Here is a 16,747-nt window from a genome sequence, read left to right as displayed (position 1 = left end):
GTGTGGATTAGCAGCTACTAATAAGTTCTGGAGAATTAATATAGTGATGGTAGTCCACAGTGTTATAAACTCCAAAGGTGTTAAAGGATTAAATTATAGTGTTTTTACTACAGAAAAATAATTAATTCTGTGACCTGATAGAAGTGTTAGCTAATGTTATGGTGCTAATCATATTTTAATATTTTTTTATTTTTTATTTTAATTTTTATTAGTGAGACACCATGAGGTACAGTTGTAGACTTACAAATTTTTGTGCTTGGGTTTCAATTATACAATGATCTAATACCCATCCCTCCACCAGTGCCCATTTCCCACCACCATGGATCCCAGTATCCCTCCCACCCCCCATCTCCCCCATCCTACCCTGCCTCTGTGGCAGGGCATTCCCTTTTGTTCTCTCTCTCTCCTATTGGGTGTTGTGGTTTGCAAAAGAGGCAATGGGTGGCAATCATGTTTGGTCTATAGTCTACTTTCAGCATGCTTCTCTCATCCTGGGAGGATCCTCCCAACACCCTTTATTTGGTGCTCCCTCCTCTATCTGAGCTCCATTTTCCCTTAGCATGTGTGACTGGCGTCCAAGCCATGGAGTAAGATTCCTGGTACTAATCTCGGCCATTCTTGGGTTGTTAGTCTCCTATTTTGTTACTTTTTGTTCCCCAGATGAATGCAATCTTTCTATGTCTCACAACATATTATATTGATATACTATTTTGTTAAACTTACGGTTATATATCAATTATAGTTTAATACAAAATAATAAATAAAATTTAGGGACGAAGGAAGGACGGAAGGAAGGAAGGAAGGAAGGAAGGAAGGAAGGAAGGAAGGAAAGAAGGAAGGAAGGAGGAAGGAAGAATTATTGATGATTGTTTCGGTCTTTAGAAATTGTGTTTTCAAAGTCACGCAAAACCTCAAACAAAAACTTTGGATTATATTTAGCTCTAAATTTATGCCACGAAGATAAATCATTTCTGCCAACAAAAGTGTTTCTTGCTTCTCTCAACAACAACATGTAAAAATTTCAGAGTTGACGGGAGACAGCTTAAGGGCTAGAGTGTAGCATTGCAAGCTTTAGGCCCTGAGTGCAATCTGCAGCACTACTTTCCTCCACAAGCATTGTCAGATATAGCTCTTGTGGCTCCCAAGCACCACTGAGGAGTCCCTTCTCCTGCAAAAAAAATAAAAGTCTATAATAGAAAACCTTGTGATAAAAGTTAAGACATATATAACTCTTACCTTCGAATAAATGCAGCCATCAGTTCCAAACACCCACTTCTGAGAATCATCTCCTTGATGTCTATAATAAAAATACATAGAGACTGACAACTTTCCCCACACCAAAGCAATTTATAACTTTCAAAAAAATAATACTTTTCCTTATAGCCTGTAGGCAGGTTGCTCACATTCTCCCAAGCTTGTCCTTCTTATCGCTGCTATCACAGCACAAAAGCCTTCCTAATGACAACCAATCTCTTTGGAATGCAAAGCGTTGATGTTGGTACAAATGTGTCATCAATGGAAACCATTATTAAATTAATAAAAATTTATATAATAAAATTTTATAATAAAATTTCTGTTTTATTAAATTTATTTTAAAAATTTATATAATAAATTTTATAATAAAATATAAAAATTTATATAATAAATTTTTATAACAAAATTTCTGTTCTCTCTAAAAATCTTCTATGAGACAGTAGAAAATGGGAGGAGGGGCTTCATTAAGTATAAGAATTAAAAGGATGTAAAGGAAGAGACCATAGAAAACTGAAAATCTCAGGCACCCATTTCTGAAAGAAAAGAATTTATTCAGGAGTTTCAACTTTTCTAATATGTCTACGTAAAACTAAAATGTGATGAAGCTAATCATGCCCATATTAACTAATCATGTATTCATTAATATTTAGAAATCTAACAGAGGTAGGACAAATGTATTAAATTAAGTGTAATGGAATGTTAAATGAAAATTTTCCTACTGTCTCTGAGTTTTGACAGAAATATCAAAGGTTGAGAGAATAAGAAGTGTTGGGTGATACTCTGTTCCAAAGCAAGGTACTACCTGGTATGGCCAGAACATATAAAAGCAGCAGTTTAAAACAGATGCAGCACACAATAGCCCTTTATTTACATCAAGATTCTATAAGAATAGGAAGAATTCTTGGGCATACTGATATGAGTACTTGATATTAAGGTCTCTGGGTCCCTATGCTCACAGATTTTAATTCTGAAAGTCTGGGCCCTCAGAAATCTACATTCACAGGTACTGTAATGATAAGAACTCCAAGGATCTTAAAAGAATGTGGTCTGTGGACTAAACATTGCAAAACACTTAAAGTAATCAGAATTGGGTAAGCTGATGAAGGAAATACTATAAAAGGAACTAAATTTGATGACTGAATTAATATTGTGGGGGCTAGAGAGTGCTAGCAAGCTCAGGTGTCAAATTCAAGCTAAAAGAAGTCTCACATGTCAAAGTTGAGTTAAAAAATGAAACATATCACTACTAAAATTAAAAAATTACTATGGAAGAGAGGGGAGCAAAAATTGTAAGAGTGTTAGGAATTCTAATATTTCTATAAAATATATGTATAAATACATATGAAATTTATGAAACATTGTTCAAGGAAATCTTATTCCTAAACAAAGAATCCCATATAAGGTTTTAGACAAATGTAACTATTGCTCAATTTCAGCATTATATGGAGAAAGGAGATATTAGAGGGGCTGTCATTCTTGACATTTTATTTTCTAATAAAGAAAAAAATGAAACAGTAAAAAACTTAATTTAGAGTCCAGCAACAAAATTTATATTAATGATTAATATGTACTATTCAAAACACCTAAACATAGAGAATTTTCAGGAAATTGAGGGGTCATATTGATCTAGTCATGCTAATAGATGAAAAAATGTGAAATACAGAGGGATGAACTAAGTGAGCTGGTCAAACTACAAATGAGATAGTATCTAAATAGATATCAGAACCCATAAACACTTTCAGCCTGCTATCAATCTGGCTGGAAATCTACAGTGCATGTTATTTTTTGCAAATTGTTCTATTAAAAAGTTTAAGCTGAATTAACATGTTAGACTCATTAAATTAAAATGATTCCATTTTAATGTTAGTTTGTTGCTTTCATTATCTTAGTGACTTAAAAGTTTGATATAAATTTTAATATTTGTTTGCAATTGTGCTAACCACTAAGAATTTTATATTATTACAAGTTGTCCTGAAAAGAACTCATATTACAGTGACTAATGAAATGACAAAAAGATTTCAGGCTTGTAAGTTTGTAACCATACTCTTTCAGAAATAATAACAATTACTCTAAGGAGGTTGTTATAAATGCTTTGACTGAAATGTGCTGGATTGTGTTATTTGCTTAGATCATTTTAATGTGTAAAGTACAGCAGTACAATTTTGTTGCTACAAGCAATTACTTCTGTTACATAAAATATGAGCATATTTCTTTTTTAACTAATTAATTAATTAATTTTTATTAGTGAAACACCATGAGGTACAGTTGTAGACTTACAAACTTTTGTGCTTGGATTTCAGTTAGACAATGATCGAGTACCCATCCTTCCACCAGTGCCCATTTTCCACCACCAGTGATTCAAGTAGCCCTCCCACTTCTCCCACTCCATCCCCCCCACCCATCCCCATCTTTGTGACAGGGCATTCCCCTTTGCTCTCTCTTTCTTTTAGGGTGTTGTGGTTTGCAATAGAGGTATTGAGTGACCATCGTGTTAGGACTATAGTCTACTTTCAGCACACATCTCGCATCCCGAGTGAATCCTCTAAACATCCTTTACTTGGTGTTCCCTTCTCTATCTCAGCAGACTTTCCCCCAAGCATGTGTTTCCAAGCCGTGGAGCAGATCTCCTGGTACTTATCTCAACTATTCTTGGGTGTTCATCTCCCATTCTATTACTTTATATTCCCCAGATAAGTGCAGTCTTTCTATGTCTGTCCCTCTCTTTCTGACCCATTTCACTTAGCATGATACTTTCCAGGTGGAAGCACTTGTATGTAAATTTCTTGACTTTATCTTTTCTAACAGCTACATAGTATTTTATTGTGCAGATGTACCAAAGTTTCTTTAACCAGTCATCTGTTTTCAGGCACATGTTTTTTTTTTTTCCCCCCAAATTTTGGCTATTGTGAACAGTGCAGCAAAGAACATAGAAGTGCAGATGTCATTTCAACTGTACTTTTTTGCATCTCCAGGATATATTCCCAGGAGTGGTATTGCTGGGTCAAATGGGAGCTCAGTTTCTAATTTTTTGAGAATCGTCCATGCTGTTTTCCGAAAGGGCTGAACCAGTCAGCATTCCCACCAGCAGTGAAGGAGGGTTTCTCAAAGAAGAAATCTGAATGGCTAAAAGACACATGAGGAAATGCTCTACATCACTAATTATCAGGGAGATAAAGATCAAAACAACAATGAGATATCATCTCATACCAAAGAGACTGGCCCACACCCAAAAGAACAAAAGCAACTGATGTTGGCTCTGATGAGCATATTTCTTTAAGATAAATAAAATTATACATTATATTTTTCAATTTGTAAGCCATCTGTAATACTAATCCACTGATGCTGTCAAAGTCTGTAAAATTAACTTTATCGTTTAATTGGATTATAATTTTGGGTGATACATGATGATGATTACATAAATATGAATTATGTCATTTTTGGTTTTGAGTTTCTGAATTTACAGCATATTCATCCAAAAATAATAAAAGAGAGATATCTGCCAAATATCTATGTAAGGGCAAAGACCTCATATTTCCTTAAAGTTGATCATGGAACCCGCTACATGAGAGATTGAGGATATTGTTGAATACATAGATAAGTAAATGAAATTTCAAAATCTTATCACTTTAATAATAATAATCATGCCATTATAAAAATGTATTGGAAGATAGGAGATAGATAGATAGATAGATAGATAGATAGATAGATAGATAGCAGTTTATGCCACTAAAAAGTTCCTATTGTGTGGCTAAAAGACAGAAATTACATATTGTTTAAGAAAACAAAATGAATTACCTCATGGAAGACTGAAATTTGAGCTCTGGATCTGGCATAAAGCAGACAAATAAATTTCTTATAATAATAATGATAATATTATCACCATCATAGCCATTACCTGTTGCAACTACTATTAAAGAAGATTTTGCAGTAGACACTGCATAGTCCTTCCTTCTCAGAGAGCGTGTGACTTCCAAGTATATTTAGTTCATAGTCTCACTTCATAGGTAAGAAAACAGAGGACTTTCTATTTTGAGAAACTTCTCATTGTAAGCCAAATGAACATGTTTTTGTTCATGATAGCATTCCTATTTGTAATCTTTAAAATAAGTGTCGGTGGTTCTGTACACATATTTATTTTTCTTTAAATACACATATTTATTTTTCTTTAAATATATTCCATTTATAGAGCATAAAGGCAGTAAGATAGCTTATAGTCATAGATCAGTTTGGAAAACTTTAGCATCTAATCATTGTTTCCAGGGAGAATTCATCAAGCTCCATCAAGCTTCACAGCTACAAATCTATTTTTCCACAAAACCTCAGTTGGCTCAGGTATTTTTCAATGTTACCTGACTTGAAAGTAGGATCTACCTAAAGAACAAAAGAAATGAATTTCCTCTTTATGATTCTTTTGATAAGAACAGGAATAAAAGTTTCACTCCCCAGTACATATACCATGAATCGACACAGCCAACTTTTCATTTGGTGTTGACAGTTCTAATAGTGCTAACAATACGTATAAATATACTTAGTCTAGACCATGTCAAAGGGTACATTCTTTTTCCTACTGTTATTGTTGTTTGTGTTCGGTTTTGGGAGGCCACAGTAGGCTGTGTTCAGAGCTTACACTTGGCTCTGCACGCATGGATCACTCCTGATGGTGCTTAGAAGACAGTAATGCAGTGACAAGAACTGAAACCAAGTCAGCCTTGTGCAAGGCAAATAACTTATCCACAGTAGTACCTCTCTGGCCCCCAAATAGCACTTCTTACATCTTGTACTTGTTAGAGTCTCCCACTATGCTTAGAACTAACTCTTCGCTTCCTCATCCTCAAGATTTGACAAGAAGATTCTTTTCAATATTGTTGATTACCTGGTGATGTGCTGTTAGTGGTTTACCTCCCATTACACAGCTACAATCGATGATTGTGTTTAATGGCATCCTCGAAAGAGTATCTTTTTAACTTAGTCTAGACAAATCTTGATCATTCCCAGTAAGATGTCAGTGGAGAAAAAAAATCAGAGGTAAAAATATATAACTAAACATTTACATTAAAACAAGATAGTGAGTGGGTCAGAGAGATAGTATGGAGTGAAGATATTTGCCTTAAATAAAGCTTGCCTTGATTCTGATTTGATTCCTTGTACCGCATAGTTCTTGAGCATCACTAGATATGGCTCCAAACCACAAAAAATAAAATAAGGAAGATAGTAAAAATTATCAGACAGGGGTCAATGCTTGTCTTGCATGCAGTCAACCTGAGTTCAATCCCAACACCTAGTTTAGTCTCTCTAGTTCCACTCAGAGTTATCTCTAAGTGTAGAACAAGGAATAAGAACTAAGCATCACTGAATGTGGTCCAAAAACAACCCAAATTATTTACCAGACATATAATAGAAATAATTAATAAAGATAGACTTAGTGTGAAGTCTAAATAAATATGCTCCATTTAAAATGAAATGAGCTCCTCGGCAGAGTGAAAGTATAAAGGACCAGTGATGGTTATCATTTTGATTATTTTTCATGACAGGACAGGAATAAGCAATTTTAAGTGTGAAATTACCTATCTCCAGAGGTTCACAACTAATTAAAAATCATAGTAATATGCAGACCAAAATAAAAGACAAAAAAAACTAGGAGTCCCCATTTTTTAAATTTTTAATCTATAATTTAATCTCTATGTGTGGAAGCATATGTGCATATATGTATATGAGTGTGTTGCTATATTTTATGACTTATCACTAAAGAATATATTCAACTTATCTATGTTTCTGAAACTGAAACAAAATCAAATGCCTATATAAAAAAAAAAAAGAAATATTGAGGGCCAGGAAGATGGTCCAGGAGTGAGAGGTACAAGGACCCAATTTATCTATTCGGCACTATATGATCCCCAATCACCACAAAGCATAGTTGTAGAGGCTCCAAGGTCCACTTGTGTGTCCCAGAGGGTTCTGTGCACCTTTAGACCCAGCTCCCCATTGCTAGGTCTGAGCATTGAACTTTGTAGCCCAGTTGGCCAAAGATTACTTAGAATGGGTCCCAGGCCCCCTAAACACTGTTTGTGAGGAACCCCTAAAAAGAACTTTTATTCAATTGGTTTGTCAGTACAACTTTCATAAAATATATTTTCAAAGAAGAATATTTTATTTTGAGATCTGTGATTTTTCTAATATTTTAGTGTTTTTTTTCAGATCACTTGGTAATGACTTCATTGGTTTGTCTTTTCTCCACTCGTGGTGAGATGAACATTACAGAAAAATTATTTAAAAGACAAGAATGTGAGAGGACTTGCTATACTGAATAAGATGAGTGACAACTAATGAGACATAACTGAACTAATGAGGCATGATATGTTTACAATATTCTTTGTGAGTTGTCAGATTAGTACTTTAAGTGCTAGTTTTATTCATTTTAGCATATAAAAGACTATGTCTTGATTCACAGCTTTTGTTAAAATCATATTATCTTACACAGGAGAGAAAGAAAATTTTTTCATCTCTAGAAGTTGCTGCCACTTGAGTATATTTATTGTTACTTATAATGAAAATGTTTGTAATTTTTAAAGAAAATGTCACAGGGGCACTTTAGATGCTCTGGAAAAGATAAACCTTCTTAAAACTATATAGCAAGAGATAAAGTAAGCTCTAAACATCTTGCTCCAAGCTTTAAACATCTTGCTCCTTCCAACTTTTTTTAAAAAAGAAGCGTAGCTTCATAATTAGAACTTCTAGCTTTCCTATTTTCCTAATATTTTGCCTCACCTTGCCATTAAATCTTGCATCTCAGACAAAAAGCAAGGTGTTTTAACACAAAAACAAAAGATCCTCATTTGTAAAGTGATTCTTCCTCCCTTTCTTCCTCCCTCTCCATTCCTCCCTCTCTCCCTCTTTCTCTCCCATCTCTCTCTCTCTGTCTCTCTCTCCCTTCTCTATCCCCTCCTATTCTGTTCTCTTCCTCCTATCCTCTAAATTACACAAAATATTTTCTTGTAAATAGATTTTGAAAAGTTCTATGTATGAGAGTATTTTTTAAAAGAGGATCATCTCTATACAAGGCTCCTGACTTCGCAGTTTTAGTCCCAGTCAAATTCTGTGGAAATCCCGGTCAGAGCAGGAAGGAAATCAAAGACTAAAACCAGAGCAGCAATAATTTCACTCTCCAGTGAGACCTGGAGAGTGCGGGCAGGGTGAGCAAGTTTCTCCAGCTACTCAAGTATAAATGTCTCCTTTACAGTACTGTTAAAACTAACATCTGTAAAATCTAGCTTTGGCTGGATATAATGTACGCTCAACCAAGACAATTGGCGCTTGAATTTTTGTTTGTTTCTCATGTTTTAAGTACTTAATAAAATGGTTTATTGAAGAATAATTGTCATACAATAGTATAATCTAATATAAAACACAAAGTATAAAACATGCATATACCTATAGAAGCATCATAACAATCACTATAATGAACATAAACATTACCCCAAAAGCACCCCCAAAGTTTCCTCCTGTCCCTAACTAATCTCTCCCTCCTATCTCCAGTCCCTTCCTATCTCTAGGCAAGCACCAATCTAAATACCATAATTCTAGATTTAACATTTCTAAAGTTTATGCAAATGAAGTTTAATGTAACATTTCTAAAGTTTTATGTCAATGAAATCAAACAATATACCCTCTTTTTTTCCCTTCACTATAATTATCTTGAGCTTGATCCACCATATATACATCAGAAGTCTAATTTTATTGCTGACCAATACTTTATTATATAGACATTCCCTATTATTTGTCTACTCACCTATGAATGAACATTTGGAGTTTTTCTATGTTAAAAGTTTTTTGGGGGAATAAGGATCTCCCAAATGGAGGGGTACGGGAGCCACTCCTGGTAAAACTTAGCATACTTGTCCAATGGTTCAGGCTTGAGTCTACTTATGCAGTTTTGGATGCTGCCTGGGCTCCACCCAGTGGTACTTAATGCATGGGCCATGGGGCACTCAGTCCTGGGGAAGAAACTCGGGGTCTGGTACATGCTTGCATACAAACCAGTCCTTTGTGCCAACTCCTCATTAGAGGTTCTACTTTTGACTTTAAACATCAAATTGCAAAGAACATTGGTTGATTGTTATTATTTTTTGCAAAGCCTTTGGTATTAATAGCATAATCCTGAGCTATGAGTACAGGTATACTCACAAGGCAAGTCTCTCAGAGGAGATCATAGTTATATCATTTCTCTTTTTTCCTCATGATCCCATTTTATTAACTTTTTTGGCTCTTCTGTGTTATATTAGTGGTTGCTTTAAGATTTCTGATAAATCTTTAGCTAATCATTCTATTTTAAGTTTGCACCATACCATGTGACAAAGACAGTATAAGAAACTTGCATCTGTTTCTCATTGGCATTTGTGCTATTATTTGTATATATTTACTTTTACATACCATTATCTGTTGTCATATTTTCACCTTGAATGATAAATTACATTTAAATAATATTAAATAATAATAATAGTAATAATAAACAAGGTCTTTGAATTACTTAAGTAGTTACTTCAGTGTTTTATACTCCCATCTGGTATTTCTTTCCTTTGCTGGAAAAATTTGATATTTTTGTGGTAAAAGTATGCTGATAAGACATTCTTTTGGTTTTGAAATATATAGTTTTATCTTTCCTGAATATTTGAAAGAAAAAGGATTTCTATATTGAAATTTCCACACTGAAAAACTAAATCTTTCTTTTAGTATTTTAAAAATGTTCTTCAACTGCCTTTTCATTTGCATCATTGCCAACAAGAAATCTGCTGTAAGTTCCACAGGTATTTCCTTGAACTTTATATATAGTTTTTTCTCCTAACCTGCTTTTAAGATATTCTATTCATCAATACTTGTATGCAATTACATCAGGACTTTCCTTGGTTTCATTTATTCATGTGCCTTTTGCTGAATTTTAAGATTTGTTGAATTTAAGATTAGATTTGTTGAATTTACGACCTCTTATTTACATTTTTCACAAAATTTGAACAATTTTCAATACCATTTTTTTTCCAAATTTGTCATTTCTTTGGTTTTTCGCCTTCAGGGACTCTAATTATTAGATATTTGGATCAGATGAAGCTTCTCATATCTCAGTGATACTCCGTTTTTTTTTTTCACTTTTCCCTAGCTTTTCCACTATGACATTTATTATGTTATCACTTATTGTTATCACTTCCAGTTCACAAATATTTTTATCAAATTTCTATATTTTCATTACCAACATTAAATACACTTTTGTTTTCATTTATAGAAATTTGATTTGAATGTTTAACATTTTCCTTGGCTATTTAATACATTTACTCTTTCTCAAACTTCTTGAACAGTACAATATAGTTATACTAACTCTTAAATTCTATTAATTTCATAACCTGTAACATTTCAGATGACTTAATATTGATCGATTTTTATGTTGCAACCATGATCTGAATTAGCATACATATCTCTGCTCTGTATTCCATGATTTGACCTTGATCACTTGATGACTTGACATCCCGTTACTCATCGATTTGCTTGAGCAGGCGCCAGTAATATCTTCATTCTCCCTGTCGTGTGCTAGTGTAGCCCAATAGTGTCTGCTTGCTCCAGGAACATGAAGAGCCTCAAACTGATCATTCAGGGTCTTGACAAAGAAGTCTGACCGTCTCGTAGGTGGGCGGCCACATGGTATTTTAATGTCCCGTGGAATCCAGTTGGTAACAGCTCTAGTCCAGTGGTCATCTCCAATCTCATTACGTGTCCAGCCCATCTGATTTTCGATGCCTTGGCAAACAAGACAGCATCCCTGATTCTCGATGGAGGTCAGAACTCCAGATTCTTTCTCTCATTTGAGTGAAACGTTATACTACAAGCATAGCTCTTTTGATTCCTCTTTGGGAGACCTGAATAGCATTCTCATCCTGTTTTCATAGGGCCCAGGTCTCTGAGGCATATGTTAATGCAGGAAGAATGGTGGAATCGAAGAGATGTGCCCAGAGCCGGAGGTTCTTCATCCTCTTAGCTATTTCTTCGATGCTCTATGCTTGTAGAAACTCATACTCACCAGCATTCCATCTGGAGGAGGCAGGATGCGGCACACAGAAACAGAAGAAAGGCCACTGGGAGGCTCCACAGCTCCCAGAGAATGCTCCAGGTCCCAAACAGAGCCGAGATCACCGGAAGTCCCAGATGGGGTAGGTGCCGCATCCTGCCTCCTCCAGATGGAACCCTGGTGACCATGAGCCTCTACAAGCATAGCTCGGGCATGCAGGAACCAGGACTTTTACTCCAAACTGCCGGGACTGCCCCGGCTCCCAGGTAACCTCTGATTCCAAAACTCATTGCAATTTTTTAAACATTTATTTTTAATATTAATTTTATCTTCCGAAGTCAGAAAAAAAAAGAAGAAAACTTTGGTCATTTACAAGCTAGAAAATTTTTATCTCTTTGATTTTTCTTCATAGCCCAATATTTAATAATAATATGGAGAAAGATTGGGAACATGCACAGAACATTAATTTTTTTAATTAGGAAATAAAATGGATCTAAAGGAATACATTATGATAATTATAGAGTAAAGCAACAGCTTGTCTACAGCAGTGGTACTTGTTGAAGGCCAACATTTCACTTTTTAAAAATATTTTTAAACACTAGCAAGCCAAGTGGTGTATATTTTCAAGCTGATTTTAGATTAGAAAAATTAACATTGATATTTTGAACATCAATTTCAACCCCTAATGAATATTCCATCTAAGCTAGGTGGCATCATATGATTGCTCAATAGTCTTGAAATTAGCAGTCATTGTTTTGAGATAAATAGCTCATAATCATTACCTTTTCTGTAGGATTAATTTATATCCTTCTAGTAATGTTCCCTCGGCGGCCTTGACTCGGATTGGATGGCCAATAGCTAGGCAGCCCTGTGTTATCGCTCCGCTCAAGATCATTCCAGTCTTCCAATGAATAGAGAGGGTGGGGGAAAGGTCTTAAATAAGTTAAAAGAACCAGAAAATTCAACAATGTGTCACAAATAGTAAGGTCATTATGCCTGGGTAACCCCGGATATTAACAGTTGCCCAAAGTGAAACACTACCCACAACTTAACAGTCAGCGAGCCCTGCTCAGATCTAGTGATCTTCTGTCGGACAAGGGTGGCATTTTACAGTTCAGCGCAAAATAAAACAGACCTTGATATCTTCATTTGTCCTTTTTTTTTTCTCTTGTGCATATTTCACAGTGCAACGATTTGGGGTCTATCATGTGTCACTTGTTATAGTTATAACTACAGAGCTTACTTGTATGCACAGAAAAAAGTGCAGTGAACTGAAAAGACTGAAACAAATCCTTAACCTTCATGCTAATTTAAAGTTTTGCACTGCATCTAAATATCATGGGTTAAACATTTTAAGGTGGGTGGTGAACTGCTTTTTTTTTTGTTTTAAACATGAGATTTCTCTTCTAAGGGAATGCACTTGGATTATTGCTTAATGGCCATTTAACAATTTTCTTACTGAGTGAATCAATACAACATTTTAGATAAATAACAATTACTGAGAAATTAATTTACACATTTTAAGATTTATGGTAGGCAAAATCCTTTGGTTTAGAAGGAAAAAATTCTTTGAAGAGATAAAATGTTCCATCAAAATTTTTCATTTTTTCCCCTTTAGTATGACCTTAATTTTATGTTTTTGCTATCTGGACAAGAGGTATATAATGCATTAGGAGAATTTTTCAAAAGTATCAGTTCTAATATTAAATGGAATTCTTGTTTCAATATGCTTAGCTTTATATAAAAGACACTACTTTGGGTGAAGAAAGAGAATCATCATTGACTAAATACTTTCAGTATACCAAATATTGTGCATCAACTTTGGATATTTTGTAGACACAAATGTCCACAAAAACTGTGGAAGACAAATATGATAAATTTCATTTTAACAGTTTAGAGTGATAGCACAGCGGTAGGGCGTTTGCCTTGCACACAGTCATCATGGCCGACCCGAGTTCGATTCCTCCGCCCCTCTCTGAGAGCCCAGCAAGCTACCGAGAGTATCTCACCTGCACGGCAGAGCCTGGCAAGCTACCCGTGATGTATTCGATATGCCAAACACAGTAACAACAAAGTCTCCAATGGGGACGTTACTGGGCCCGCTCAAGCAAATCGATGAACAACGGGAGGACAGTGACAGTGACAGTGACAACAGTTTAGAGAAGCTAAGTAACTTTTCCAAGGTCACATAGGGATTCCAGTTTTAATCTAACTCCAAAACCCTTATTTTTTAAAAAAGCATTTTAAATATTTTTAAAAGAAATATTAGGTTATTAAATGCTTTTGTATATCATGAAATTCTAGAAACAGAAATCATGGATTACAGGGCATGAGGTCTATTACTATTCTTTTCAGATTAGACTAGGGCCCAGATGCAATTAGTGATTAATCTGCCATTGTACTGCTATTTATTTGGCTGCAGTGCTAAAACGGAAACATTTCCATCATACTTATAAATCAGCCAAGTTGAGAATAAATGTTTTATATGACAACAAAAAGGCATAGGTTCGAAGTCAAGAGGCCTTCCTTTGTCACTTACTAACCTCAATTTTCTCAGTTCTATAATGGTCATCTGAACCATTTTCTATAAAACTAAGAGACAAGAATATGTATGATGTTTCATATAATGCCTGATAACATATGTTTAATAAAATGATAGCTATTACTAATATTGGGGCTGGAGCGATGGCACAGTGGGTAGGGCGTTTGCCTTGCACGCAGCCAATATGGCCGACCCGAGTTTGATTCCTCTGCCCCTCTTGGCGAGCCTAGCAAGCTACTGAGAGTATCTTGCCCACTCAGCAGAGCCTGACAAGCTCCCCATGATGTATTCAATATGCCAATCACAGTAACAAGTGTCACAATGGAGACGTTACTGGGCCTGCTCGAGCAAATCGATGAACAATGGGAGGACCGTGACCATGATTACTAATATTAAAATATAAGAAATGAATTTTCTTATAAACAAAATATAACTTAGATAAAGTTAGTAGTGAATACAATCTCCACATTGGAAGCAGATTTAAGAAACATCCTGTGTAATTTCTTTTGTATTTTGTATATAAAATGCATATATTATTCTTTCTATATACAAAGAGAAAACCTATGTATCTTAATTGCTCTATTAGAGCATTTGTTCTCAACTCGTAGAATCAAGCAATAGTCATTGAGAACTATTCAATTGCACTGAAAAAAATTATTTTCAGCTTCTTTCTACCCCCAAAATTAAGAGTGGCAAACTTCCTTGAGTTCTTCTATACCTATGGAAGTGCTAGAAAGTAGCAAAACAGTCTCTGATGAGAAATCAATAGGAGAAACAACATGGGTAGATATGAGTTGCATTATTTCTTTCTACATAAGAATTTTGTGGCAACTCCAAAACATGTATCAGTGGCATGAGGGATGGGGATAGTAATGATATGTCCTCAATTTAAATCTGATCCAACGGCATGGCAGTAAAGTACAAACAAGTAATTCCAATACACAATGTATAAGGCATGTTAGGAGTTATTGTTCTCATTTTATATTCAGGGATTTTCTTTTTAAATAGTTTTCCGAACTCATAAGTAATCATTATATGGTGCTACTCCACCAGTCTCCATGTAGTTCAATCGTGAAAATGGAAAATGTAGAAGCAAATAAAATTTGGATAAGTCTGAGGAAAATGTCGAGACTGGACTACAGATAAAATCTATGCTGGATTTAAAAGATACTTTGGAATTTGAACAAATGTGCAAATTTAAGAGTGCATTGGATACTTATTTGGGATCTTTAGGCATCTACAGAAGCACAACACAAACCAAGAGCAAAGCAGGGGTGGGGGAGGATGTAGCATCTGGTAAGAGAAAATCATATATCTTTCTTTCACTTGCATGTGTGCCTGAAAAATAGCACCAGAAATTGAGACAGAAACAGGAGAAGGTACTCAGAGAGTAGACTTTCTTGGGTACCTTGGTGATCAGCCACACACTGGCCATGGACCACAGCGTCAGTGATGTTATTTGACTTGGGTTGTTCACTTCACTATTTAAGGTTCTTCGCTTTCCAATGGAAATAGAGGCATGAAGGACAATATTGGGATCTGCCTATACCAGGAGAAGAAGTATAAATTGTTTAACTTAGAGTGAGAGTAAAAGCGTTCCTCAACACACCACAAAGAAGTTATCCCAGAACATTGTTTCTGATTGAGATCTCTCTTTTAAAACAATCCCATTTAATACAATGCAATTCACATTTCCAAAGCCGTAAACTTAGTAATGGGGGGTAATATAAACTAATTTTTAAGCTCTAAATAAATGTACATCAGTAGAAGCATTAACACAACCACACAAGAAAGTATATATGCATATTAAGCACTACATGGGTGATCAAATAATATTATGGGTATGCAAAGAATGGTAGACTCCATTTTGTTGAAGCAAAACAAAAGGGTGTTCTTTAAAGAAGTTACAACTAACCCAAGCCTTGGTGGGCTTTGAAGTTTGACAGAATTAATGAAGAGTAAAAAGATATTCCAAGTAAAGGCAAAGAAGCACTGTCTGTGTATCTTTGAAATTTTTGGTAAACACAAAAGGTAAAATTGGTGAAATGTAAAAGATGTAAAGTATAAGTCTATGAAGGTAGAGAGGAAAGCTTTCAAGCAAGAGAGACTGGATTACAGGTTATTTTAGTGGGTTTGATCAGGCAGAAGCAGACAGAATGGATTGCAGAATGGAAAGATCAAAGACAAAGAGAACAGTTGGAAGTCCACCGGATCCAAAGAATAAAGGGAGATGAGCTGAGATTTCAATGAGAGTTATGTGAATAGTCAGGAGGAAACCAATCTTAGAGAGAAATTATTTTTTTACAGACTTATAATAGGGTTTAATGGCCCCTGGGTGAAATAGAACAATCTTCACACTCTTTTCTCTAAGGATATTTTTTGTTGCATTTTTAGCAGTTTTTCACAACAAAGAATACAAAATATATTATTTTGGTTTGGGATGGAAACATCCAAAATTTGGTGATGGGAAGGTGTAATGGTGGTGGGATTGGTGTTTGAATATTAAATGTAATCAAATATTGTGAACTACTTTATAAAATAAAAAAATTTAGAAAACAAATGGTATGACAATTGATTCATGTTTCTTGTTTGTTATCAGATTATATAAAACTTTTTGTGCAGACTTGATTGTCAAATTAATAGATATTTACATCACCTTAAAGAATTCTACCACCTCACACTTGATAAATTTTATCTTCTAGATTTTATGGCAATGTTCCTTGAGTTATCCTACTAAATTTTTACAGGTCAATACTGAGGATTATTGGAATATGTCTGTTTCTGCTTTCAGCTCCATAAGTGGTTCTGGTTTTGACAAACATTTAAAGTATTTTTAATCTAAAAATGTCTACTTTAAATCTGGGCTTTTACTAGGTATTTGTTCAGAATCAAGTGATTTTTAA

At 34.9% G+C, this 16,747-nt stretch overlaps 1 protein-coding gene across 1 annotated transcript in view; it reads right to left on the bottom strand.

The window, feature by feature from the left end:
- DCDC1 (doublecortin domain containing 1) overlaps positions 1-16,747 on the bottom strand; it is a 509,452-nt gene that overhangs the window by 202,596 nt on the left and 290,109 nt on the right. The window contains 3 exon segments of the mRNA XM_056135538.1: positions 1,237-1,297; positions 12,085-12,203; positions 15,253-15,387. Coding sequence (XP_055991513.1) covers positions 1,237-1,297; positions 12,085-12,203; positions 15,253-15,387 — 315 coding nt within the window.

The sequence above is a fragment of the Sorex fumeus genome, unplaced genomic scaffold, assembly GCF_029834395.1.
Source record: "Sorex fumeus unplaced genomic scaffold, SorFum_2.1 ptg000007l, whole genome shotgun sequence".
Lineage (NCBI taxonomy): Eukaryota > Metazoa > Chordata > Mammalia > Eulipotyphla > Soricidae > Sorex > Sorex fumeus.
The sequence above is the reverse complement of the archived record's forward strand: the minus strand, read 5'-3'. Positions and strand labels throughout refer to the sequence as shown.